The sequence below is a fragment of the Mandrillus leucophaeus genome, unplaced genomic scaffold (genome assembly GCF_000951045.1).
Source record: "Mandrillus leucophaeus isolate KB7577 unplaced genomic scaffold, Mleu.le_1.0 Scaffold202, whole genome shotgun sequence".
NCBI classification, from domain to species: domain Eukaryota; kingdom Metazoa; phylum Chordata; class Mammalia; order Primates; family Cercopithecidae; genus Mandrillus; species Mandrillus leucophaeus.
In genome coordinates this window covers 5,008,179-5,020,059 of record NW_012102055.1, presented here as the reverse complement: position 1 = coordinate 5,020,059, position 11,881 = coordinate 5,008,179, and the positions used below count along the sequence as shown (strand labels likewise).

General features: G+C 41.5%; 1 protein-coding gene across 1 annotated transcript in view; it reads right to left on the bottom strand.

Moving 5' to 3' along the window:
• Positions 1 to 11,881, bottom strand: part of CFAP61 (cilia and flagella associated protein 61) — a 317,571-nt gene that overhangs the window by 202,105 nt on the left and 103,585 nt on the right. The window contains exons 11-13 of the mRNA XM_011979531.1: positions 7,862 to 8,040; positions 5,682 to 5,721; positions 2,658 to 2,797 (exon numbers count right to left, since the gene is read on the bottom strand). Of these exons, the coding sequence (XP_011834921.1) occupies positions 2,658 to 2,797; positions 5,682 to 5,721; positions 7,862 to 8,040 (359 nt within the window). The remainder of the gene's footprint in view (positions 1 to 2,657; positions 2,798 to 5,681; positions 5,722 to 7,861; positions 8,041 to 11,881) is intronic.

The window sequence follows — 11,881 nt, the reverse complement described above, 5'->3', positions numbered from 1 at the left end:
AAAAAAAAAAAAAAAAAAGGAAATCAACTGAGTTTCTTACTGGGTACATGCCCAACCTGCCAGCAATGTATCTTGCAGGCTCCCTTGCAGCTAAGTAGGGCCATGAGACCAAGTTCCTTAGCACACAATATGAACAGAGGTGATTCACGTCCCTGAGAGGAAAGTGCTTCCCCTCCTCCACTTCTTGTTCCACCCTTCCCTGTGGGCTGCAATGTGGCTATGGCGCTCGGAGCTAGCTCTGAGCACAAGGAGGAAAAGTCCACTCTGGCCATGGGTCTGAAACTCTTGCATGCCACAGAGCCCTTTAACCCTCTGGTGATGCTGTGAACTCCTTCCCAGACAAATGTTTCTATATTCATAAAATAAAACACAGAGGATTACAAATTATCTTGAAACACAGTTAGCAAAATGTTTTTAAAAATGTGTTACAGTAATGCCTGTGCCTCTTTCTTAATGCATTAAATAACAAATTCTGGTTGAGAATAAAATCACTGAAATTTCAAAGTAGGGTAAATATATGTGATATTTTTGAGACATCTGCAACAACAAAAACATGAACGAAAATATCTGTCATTTCTACTGGCTACAAAGTCGTGGTTTCTGGTAACACTATGAGACCTGCTAGGTCCAGTCACAATGGAAGGACACACTAAACTTCACTTACAGGTTAGTGGAATAAAGGTGTCGCTTTCCTTCCCATCCAGATTCACAGACCTCATGCTTCTCTCTGGATATGTTAGGTAAAGACCCTTGCTCTATGGAGTGGAGGAGCAATAAGAGAAGGAACTTCAGTTCCTGGACAATTTCATGGGAAAAAAGCTGATAGTCTCCTTAGACCACATGCTCATGTCTGGACTACTGCAGGACAGAGACAGAACTGGCTCAAGGCGGTTGTGTTTAGGGGTCACTCTGATACAACAGTTTAGCAGTAGTGCTGACTGCTACCTATGAACACTTTACAACAATCAGATGGGATTACACCAACCACACCATGGAAAGAAACAGTATGTAGGGTGGTCATGAGTTGGCTCCATAAGCTAAAAGCCTAGGTTCCAATTTCAGTTCTGCCACTTTCTGCTGTGTGGACTGTAGACTAGTTACTCAACCTCTCTATGTCTCAGTCTTCTTACCTGTGAAATGAGAATAATGATACCTAACTAATTAGGTCACTGTGAGTGTTGATACATGGAAAGTGATTATTAAGAAAGCGCCTGGCACACTACAAATCCTCAATACATGTTAATTATCATTAGTATTAGTACTTGTACTATTGTTGTTTGACTGTTTTTCTCACCATTCTAGATATCTTTCCACATAGGATACAGAAATCTGGTTTTATTTCTTCAAATCTTCATCATAATGTACTAAATGAATTTGCTAAAATTCATTTAACCAGTCCCTAATTATGAAGTGAACATCTAGGATGTTTCTCAAAGTTTCACTCAAATGGTTAACACAGCACTTACAGAGCGAACTCTCTGACGCTCCTCCACCAAACCTTTCGTCAGAAGATTGTGCGTCAACTTTATTGAGGTCTAATTTACATACAATAAAAGGCCCTCATTTCAAGTGTGCAGTTTGATGAGCCTCAGAATATTTTGTAAAAATAAGATAGAAGATATTAAATATACACTGATTTTTGGATTTTTTTTCCTGCACAGTCTGGTCATGCCTTTTATTAATTGTTCTATTTAGGAATTAAATGACTTTCTTATTGATTCATTAAAGCTCTTTATATATTAAATATACCCACCTTTTGTCTGCCATATTTGTTTAAAACATCCTTCTGTTGGTCAGTTACATTTTAATTAAATCAGGTGGTTCAAAAAACTTGGTATAGTATAAGAAACCTTAATTTTTTTCTTTCATGTTTTAAAAATAACTTTCTCATTCTGAGACATGATAAAGGTCAATCTTTACTCACTTTCCTCATCCAGCACTCCATATTACTTTCTCAGGAAAGCTTCATCTGGCTGGGCCAACTCTCCCAATGTTCCATGCTCAGTACCACATGCCCAGCACTGGTTACTCCCATCACAGTTGCAGTTTCACACAATGTGTGTCCATAAGCCTTGAAAAGGCAGGGACCATGTCTGTATGTTGTTCACCATTGTGTTCCCAGAACTTGGCACAGAACCTAGCACTGTAAATATATTTTCTAATTTTTATGTTTTCAATATTTACATTTAACTCTTTAATCACCTGAGAATCTATTTTACAATAGAGTATCAAAAAAGTTTCTATCTTCATTTTGTCCCACCATTTACAGAAGAATCCTTCCTTTTCCCACTGTTGTGACACACACTTTGTCATGAATGTATTATATACACACACTCACATACAAAGCTCAATCTGCACACTGAGTTCCTACTATACTGGGTCTGTTTCTTGTGTTACATTGTTCTGCCTACAGAATCAGTCAACGTGGCCTTGTCTTGATTGTTGTGGAGCTCTATTATGTTTTAATATCTGACAGGACAAATCTCTTCTCAAGTGCCATTCTTTCTCTAAATGTATTAGTTAAAATCACTTAATCAAGCCCTCTTCTAATAAAAGATGATCTTTAAAATAAATTATTAAAATAGCAGGGAGCTCCTTGTTCCCTTGCCTTCTGTAATTTCATGGATTGCTGTGTGGCCAAACATGTGTCTACTCACTTGAGCAAGCCGGCCCGGTGGAAGACGTAGAGGTCCTGCTCGAGGGTGCAGGTGCTGAAAGGGACCATTTTCACGAAGTTCTGGATGAGGATGAACTCAGGGGTGAGATGGGGCAGAGAAATTATACAGAAGTTCTTATCCTAACATCATCAAAAACCAGGACACAGAGAAAGAATAAAAAATCATTAATCAAAAAACAAATTTCTCTAAAAAACACCAAGAAAACTGGAAGCAAAATGTGTTCATTAAGGAGAGGATACTCAGATTACCTTTCCTGTAATTTGGAAAATAATCACATAAAATTCACGAAATAAGCAACTACAAGAGCATGCAAAAAGTATCTTTGTGTCTCACTGAAACCTGAATAAATTAATCTTATAAACAATGGCAGTCATTCAGCATAACTCTTCTGGGGAAGTAGTTTTTAAACCAAGACAATTCATACTTGCAAGTTCACTTGTGTCACAAAGTCAGTGAGGTAGCATGGTGTCCTAGCAAAGGCCTCTTGCTTCCTAAGCGACCTTACACCAGTGGCCCCTTCCTCTTGTGAGACAGGAGGATGATACTCCAGGCCTTTTTTGGCTCTAAAATTCTGTGATTATCCATAAACCAATGTGTACGTATTTTATCATGACATGATCCCAGTTGGATGAACAGATCCATGAGCATGACTAAACCTAGGCAGTGGGTTTAGTTAGTAGACACAAGAGGTCCTGCATGTCCTGAGGGCTGTCATTCACCTATTCTAGGCCTGCCCTGTCAGTACAGTAGACAATGAAATGTGGCTAGTATGGCAAAAGAACTAAATTTTAAATTTTATTTCATTTAAATTCATTTAAATAAAAAAAAAAACTGATACTTAATTCCATTACTGGAAAAGTTTTATGTGTGCTTGGTTTGTGTGAATCTACTTATCCAACTGTAAATTTTATAACATCTAAATACAGATGAACTATTTCTGATGAAAATTCAGTACTTATATTGAGATGTGCTATAGATGTGAAATATATATTAGACTTCAAAGACTTAGCATGAGAAAAAGAATGTAAATAGCTCACTAAGTTTTCATATTGATTATATGTTGAAATGATTACATTTGCCCAGGCACAGTGGCTCACTTCTGTAACCCCAGTACTTTGGGAGGTCAAGATGGGAGGACCACTTGAGCCCAGGAGTTCGAGCCCAGTCTGGGCAAGATGGCGAGATCCCATCTCTACAATTTTTTTTTTTTAATTAGCTGGGCATGGTGGCATGTCCCAGTTATTTGGGAGGCTGAGGCAGGACGATCTCTCGAGCCAAGGAGTTTGAGGCAGTAGTGAGCTATGATTGCGACACTGCATGCAGCAAAGTGAGACCCTGTCTCTTTAAAAACAGGATTGGGACATATTAAGTTAAATAAAAGATATTATCATATAAACTTCATCTGTTCCTTTTTCTTTTTTTTCCTTGTGGCTCTTGGAACATTCAGAATTACCGATGTGGCCACAATCCATGTCTGGACAGTGCTGCTCTAGGCTATTTGAGCTTCACGCAGCTGCCTGATCCTCTGCCAGGTCCCTGCAGAAGCAGCCTGCTCTTCCCAAAGCTAATTTGTCCCTTTGGGATCTCGCCTCCTCTTGAACCCTGTGAAGGCATTACTTGTGCTAATCCAAAACCCTGGGGACATTTGTGCAGCTCAAAGGAGTGAATCATTGTTTGACCTTATCTTCCTTCTTTTTAGCAAATTAGCAGGACTCCTTTTGGGGAAACTGAGAGTCAAGTTGCTGAAATACTCAAGTTGAAAATAAGGACTGGGTGCCAAGTCTGGGTGGGCTTCCTCTGGGAGGGGGAGACTAACTATAATGAGTTGCTTCATCTTGGATTTGAAGGATTAAGGATGAAGCAATCAAGGTTATTTTTTTCCTGTCGTCCATGTTCCGAAGTCAAATAGAATTGAAATGTAAACAGCTCTTATAACTTTTTAAAGCCAGCATTACTTTTATAATGTTAAAGATTTACCTTTACATGGACTTTAAAATAGGAAATAATTAAAATTAGTGAAATTTATTTGAGGAGTCTTTGAGGGAAACCAACTTTGTAAATCCTATGTTTAGGGTAATCCACGTTGTTTTGAAAGTGCCTTAATAATCAATTTATTAAAATTATGATGGAGAACGTATTGCCTTATTACATAGCTTCATCATAATAAAAATGAGGAAATAAAACTTAACATCACATAGTTTTAAGACAAAATAATTAAAGTATACTTGTTTTTGCCTCATGAGAAAGAGTATCCAGGAAATATAAAGCAATAGATATTTTTATTGAAATCAGTCAACTGAAGAAGTACGGTTGTTGACTTAATTAACAGGCTTGTCTTTATAAAAACACATTTTGTCCCTCAAAACTTTCTTCCCCATTTTCTTTCCTTCAATAAAGAAGTGTGAGAGTTCGGCTGGATCTCCATCCCTAGGGAACAATGAGACAACAATGTAGGCAGAAGCCCAGGACACCTTGACATGGAGAATCTTATTTGCACTTGGATATTAGCCTGCAGGCCCATTCACCAATGTGGGTTGAGCCCCCTCTACAAGACAGGCATGAAGTCAGGCCTGAGGAACTAGTAGGGAAAGAAATACCAACCTGAAAATCAACAAGTCCCTACTTTGCTATCCTCAGAAAAGCATTATGATGGTTTCAGAACACTTACAGCCAATATAATCTATCAAATAACATAACTGTGTCATTCACTTTAATTTCTGACATTTTCATATATTACTATAAATGATTTGATTCTGATAAAACACTGGTAAGGCTATGTCTAAAAGAAATTTTGCATTTAAAGAGAACTGCTAAAATAGCATGACTTAAATATTCTCGAAAATGACAATACTTTCTATTTTTATGAGCTCATGACATGCCATTTGACCTTATTCTCAGAACACAAACCTCAACATTCATAGCACAATAAATTTATGACATTTTACTTTTATATAACTTCTCTAAGCTTACAAAATCAGTTCTCAAAATTCAGCATGTACTTACAGAAAAAAGACTGAAAACAAAATTCATAAAATCCAGCGACCTGTAAACAAGACAGTAAGCACTGTCACTGCCCTGCAAGCAAATGCAACATCAGTGGACATTTATAGAGATTTACAGCTCCCTCCCCTCGGGCAGTGGTTAGCCAACCACTAGTCAGAATGTGTGTCTAGCTGAACACTAATGGGGTGCATAAGTCGCAAGCTTCGTATGCCAGTAATAAGGTATTCTGCAGAACTGAAGGCACTTTCACATCAATTAATAATCTCTGTGCATTTGAAAAGCCAAAACAAAATTGGTCATTCTGTGCCTCCGATTCTTCCCACCTGTTTTGAAAGAGTTAAGAGGAGAGGTGGGAAATATTATAGGCTGCTTCTGATCTTTTTCCCTTTTATCCGTTGAAGATTTTCTGACTAGCTGCAGATGTAAGTTCATAGGCAAACTACACTGGGTCATCAAATTCCTGTTTCAAAATTCAAAAAGTATACTCTAAGCACAATCATATTTAAATGTACTGATAAAATAAATATAAAGCAACAGATATAGAAAGGCTTTACAAGTTTTTAGATGTCTACAACACAATTAGAATAAAAAGAATTTATCTTTTCAATGTCCCAGATCTCCATAGAAGCCAAAAACTCAAGATGAAAAAAGTTAAAGTACAACATGGTTCCAGGGGATGCTGGGAGATTGGGAACATGACCAAGCTATTCTTGGTCATCTAAAAGACATTCTAGAGCCTTCCATTCCATCAAAATGGGCCAATCATTTCCTCTTCGAGATGGTTCTATGAACAGATAAGGAGTCGGTGCTAAGCAGATGTGGCATCCAGGCACTGAGGGCAGCGTCCAGTGTTCAGACCACAGGAGAACAGTAAGCACTGAACATATGGGTGTTCTGGAGGGGCAGGGTGGGTAGCTATGAGGTCTGGTGGGCGCCAGGGCTTTAGACAAAGCCCAGCACCATGCATGCTTCCTCCTTGCTTGCTGGATTGCTGTTGGGTGTCAACTTATCCCTCGCTCAGATATTCCATGTGGCTGAGGCACCAGCTGCAGATTCTGGGTAGAGCACGAGCTAAGGGATGGAGTCCATCTCCTCCATCTCCTTGTGGCATGGGCTCGTCACAGCCTTTGGCTCAGGAATGAACACACAGTCCTGTCAGACCTCATGGGACTTTGGCTGGAAAAAGCTGGGCCCATCCTGGCAAGTCCTCCTCACTGGATTTTGATGCAGACCTGAGACTGTCAGTGGTCTTAGGCCCAGGATGGGGCACTCCTCTGAGAAAGGGGCCAATAGTAGGGAAGTAGGGTGATATGGTTTGGCTGTGTCCCCACCCAAATCTCATCTTGAATTGTAGCTCCCACAATTCCCAAGTGTTGTGGGAGGGATCCTGTGGGAGATAGCTGAATCCTGGGGGCAGTTCCCCCATACCGTTCTCATGGTAGTGAATAAGTCTCATGAGATCTCATGGTTTTATAAGAGGAAACCCCTTTCACTTGGCTCTCATTGTCTCCTCGCCTGCTGCCATGTAAGATGTGGCTTTTGTCTTCCCCCATGATCGTGAGACCTCCCCAGCCATATGGACCTGTGAGTTCATTAAATCTCTTTTTCTTTATAAATTACCTAGTCTTGAGTATGTCTTTATCACCAGCATGAAAACAGACTAATATACAGGCTGAAGAGGTAGACAGAGAAACTTGGTCCTTGATTTGGTTATCTAAATAAATCCTAGATCAAGCCATATTTAAATTAGTCTCATCACTGGAGTTATCCTTAGGTATGTGAGGCAATTATTCAATTTTTTTCCAAAGCCAGTTTGGTTGGATTTTCTGTTACTTGCAACCAAAGACTCTAGAAAACCAGTAACCCAAATCCAAATTCTCCAAGAAATGCAAACTTTACAGAATGGGAGCAGCATGTGGTTATGTAAGTGATAATTTTCCAGATTCCCAATTGTTACATAGGTAGGCCAGCTTTCTAGCCCACTTCTGTAGCCCTTGTTAAAATTTGATGGACCAGAATCTCTGGATGGGGCTTAGGAATTTGTGGTTTTTAAAAATTCCCCAGGAGATTAGGATGCAGGCCAGGTTTGGAAATTACTGGCTTTGTAAAGTTAAAATCTTGGGCCACCAATGCCAGAAGAGATTCTCACTGTGACAGCCAGCCAGAAGGTCAGTACTTGCCTTGCTTCATATTTCTCATCAATACAAAACAGCTGAATACAAAAAGCAGCTGAGGCTCCCCTGTAGATGGGGCGGAAGTGGACGGGCTCTTCAGGCAGTAAGAGCGATGCCAAACTCCTACTGCTGACACGGTCATCCTGTGCATATCCAGTGGAGACGTCACTGAGTTTTTCTATGTCCTAGAGCAAGGAGACAGGAGGAGCCAATGAGAATCCTGTCAATTCCCTGTAATTTAGTGGGCTGGTGTTTGCATTATCTCTACATGACACCGTTCTGAGGACAGGTGTGACTGTCTCACCCGAAACAACTCATCCTGGGCCAGGCCTAGTTTTAAGGAGAGGTTCTAAATGAGATACTCAAAATTTATAAAATGTTTTTAAAAACTAGTTCTTCAATGAGAACACATGGACACAGGGAGGGGAACAACACACATTGGGGCCTGTCGGGGGGTTGATGGGGGAAGGGGAGGGAGAGCATTAAGACAAATACCTAATGCAGGCAGGGCTTAAAACCTAGATGACGGGTTGACAGGTGCAGCAAACCACCATGGCACGTGTATACCTATGTAACAAATCTACACGTTCTGCACATGTATCCCAGAACTTAAAATAAAATTTAAAAAATAATAATAAAGAAAAAAAAAACTAGTTCTCACATGAAGGTCTCACACAAGACAAATAGTTTCAGTTGGCCTTTGACATAGGGTCCATATTTTAACTGCATCCTGGGGTAGATATTAGAGCGTGGTAGTATTATATACATATTATAATAACTCAGGAAGCAAAATACTTCTCTCCCTAAAACTATGTTCATTGTGATACAAGAATTTTTTAATCTTGGGACTGGTCAGGTGGTCCTGGGAGTAACTGTGGTGGGGAGGTGGAGCCCAGGAAGGTCAGATGGACCACAGCCACCTGGAAAGTCAGGGCTGAGGCTGTTCTGTCTTGGTTCAGGTGCATCTAAAAAGGTGTCATAACTCAGAAGATGATTCCTTTTGAGATCCCTCATGGAGTTTTTTTAAATCAAAGTAATACATGCATATAGAAAAATTTAAAATAATATCAGCACCAAACATTTATTAAGAAAATCAGCAGTTCTCTGTCCTTCCAAGTCTCTACCCCCATTGAACAGAACTTTCGACCTTTTCATTTCTTTGGGTATTTACCTCTATATTTCTGAACAGTATGTTTATGGTGCTATTTCTAAATTCATTCGTTTTTAGAATTTCCTACTGGATATTGATGTAGTGGCTAGATTAATCCCTCTTATCCTACCCTCTTCCCCACATCTTATCTCCCAGGATAATTACATCACAATTCAGGGTTAAATCCATAAGTATTTACTCTAATATGAATGTGTAAGTTCTGTTGTTGCTGAGGAAAGTAGTGTAATATGAGAATGTTTTCATTTGTGTGCTTAGTTTTTATTCACTTGGTTTCCTAAATTTTTCACTTGCTTTATCAGATTTGCCAAGTGTTGGTCACTACTATTTTCCAAATGATCAGGCATTTGAGATAATATATGAGCTTCCTTTTTTCTCCCCTCTAATCTGGACTTGCAGCTCTGCCTGCTTGCCTGTATTGCAGCTCCTATTTTGTAAGTTCCAGGTCTTTTCTTTGTCTTTTCTGTGCATCATTTAGGCCCTTATATCACTAGAGCACATTTTTAGCTTCCCAAAAGCAACATGCTTGAGAGGCAAAACTCCACAGACACTGGCTAACTGGGGCACTTCATGGGGTGATCAGGCAGAGATATGGCATTATTATTGGGTGGCCACCTTCAGTGACATTATCTGAAGGTGTTTTCTTTGGGCCTGTCAGTTTTTGGGGGACTTAAGTTCTCCAATATCCTGCATGGGGGACTGTGGTAGATGGAACAGTGGCCCCCAAAGATGTTACAGGTCCTAGTCCCTGCAACCTGTAAATATGTTATCTTTCAGGGCACAGGGATTATGCAGATGTCATCTCATGAAGGGTTCTGTGATGAGAAGATGCTCCTGGATGATCCAGGTGGGGCCCAGTGGAATCACAGGGATCTGCTAAGAGGGAGGCAGCAGGTCTGAGTCAGAGGGACGAAGGTGCTGTGCTGCCAGCTTTGAAGATGGAGGAAGGGGCCACAGGGCATGGAATGCAAGTGGCTTCTAGAAGCTGGCAAAGGCAAGGGAACAGATTCTCCCCCAGAGTCTCCAGAAGGAACATGCCCCTGTCTACACCTGAAGCTTAGCACACTCAAACCCATTGTGGAATTCTAACCTCCAGAACTGCACAATAATAAATTTGTGTTGTTATAAGCCACCAAGTTTGGGGTAATGTGTTACAGCAGCAATAGAAACTAATACAAGGCCTGGCTCCTGGCATCGAGAGGGTGTGGCTTGAGGAGGGACTGAGGATTCCTCTGTTGAAATGGAGAATTCCACTTGTCTGTTCTCTATCCTTCACCATTAAAATGCCCATGCAGCACAGGCTAAATCTGAATTAGCAGCAGCCTCTGTTTAATTTCTCTAGAGAATAGTCATTTTATCCTCTCACTTGGGGTGTGGCTGACAACCTAACTGGAGTCTGCAGGGATCCAGTGTTCCAGTCACTCCACACCAGACTGCCCAGCTTTTCAGCCCAGTTCCTCACCCTGCCTTCTGCAAACCTCCAGTCTTCAGCCTTGTGCAGAATTCACACACTTTTCACCAGTCTCTCCTCTCATAAAGATGCTTGAGTTTCACCTTCCTCAGCTGTGCTAAGCCAGTGTAAACTCCTCCATCGATTTTTTCAGTCTCAATATTTTTAAAGTGCTTATCTTCCAATATCTCCTCTCCATCTCATCTTTGTGGATTTGTGTCCTTTTTATTCCTTTACTGTCATTTCAGTGGTTTTCTCCGGTAGGGAGAGGAGATAAAAATAGGAGATCAATCCACCTTGTTGACTCAGGTGTCTTGTGGGGTTCCAACATGTTTGATGCAGTGGTGGGGGCAGGCATCCTGGCCCTCCATCCACATCCTTGCTTGGGTTCATAAGGGAACGGCTACCCTCTTAGGAATATTAGAGAGAAAGCTGCTGTCCTCTTCTACACCCCGACTTTCCTCCCTAGGGCACAGGGAGTGACCGACTGGTCAGTGAGTCTCCTAGTGCGGGCTGCCCCAGAAACACACCCTGAACTCAGAGTCTGAGAGTCAGTAGTTTACTTGGGGAGCAAAGCCAGGACATTCTGTAAGAGGAGTGGCGTGTGAGGTGAGGAAGGGGAGGCTGCCAGCATGGGGTGCTTCAAGATGTGGGTGACTACAGTGAATCGATCCCATCTGGATCTCTGGTTGCCTAGAGAACACAGTGCAGAGTGGTCCCATCTAAGAGGTGAAGGAGCTGGCGTATTGATTCTCCAATCCCTTCAGTCACTGGCTGATGGCTGCTTCCCCAAACAGCCTGCCCTGCTGCAAACACGGCATGGAAGGAAGACCAGGCACTTGCATTCCTTGTCCTCACAGGGTGCTCAGGAAGAATAAGTGCTAGAGGACATGGGTGGGGCTCCAACAGCACACGCTAATGTGAGATTGAAAAACTGGACCCTGTGCCTGCATTGTGCTGTCTCTTTCTGGCAGCACATCCTGCTTCCAGGGTGCGTGTTTTCTCCTCCCCTCCCTGTAATTAGCCCGGAGTGGGGAGACCCTGCCCCACGGGTGAGGCCTGCCTACAACCACATGGGGGCATTTAATTCAGTAAGGAGAAATGGGAAGCCCATTTGGGTTATCGGTCCAAGCTTTGTTTTCTGGTTCAGTGTTAGCCATGAGAAAGGGGTACTTCAATCCCTAGCTGACTTCTGGGTAGACTCCTTTACTGGTCAGAATCCGGAGAGGAGCGGGGCTGGAGAACCTGGCCCTCTGGCAGAACTTCAGTGTCTGGGCTTAGTGTTCAGTGAATCTGTCCCAGTGCCTCTATGAATATGACTAAAACCCATGTTCCATTCCCTTCTCAAGGATGCTCTAGGCTTCTGTTTCTGAGTCAGTCCATCCATCACCAAGAGGCTCTCAGGAAA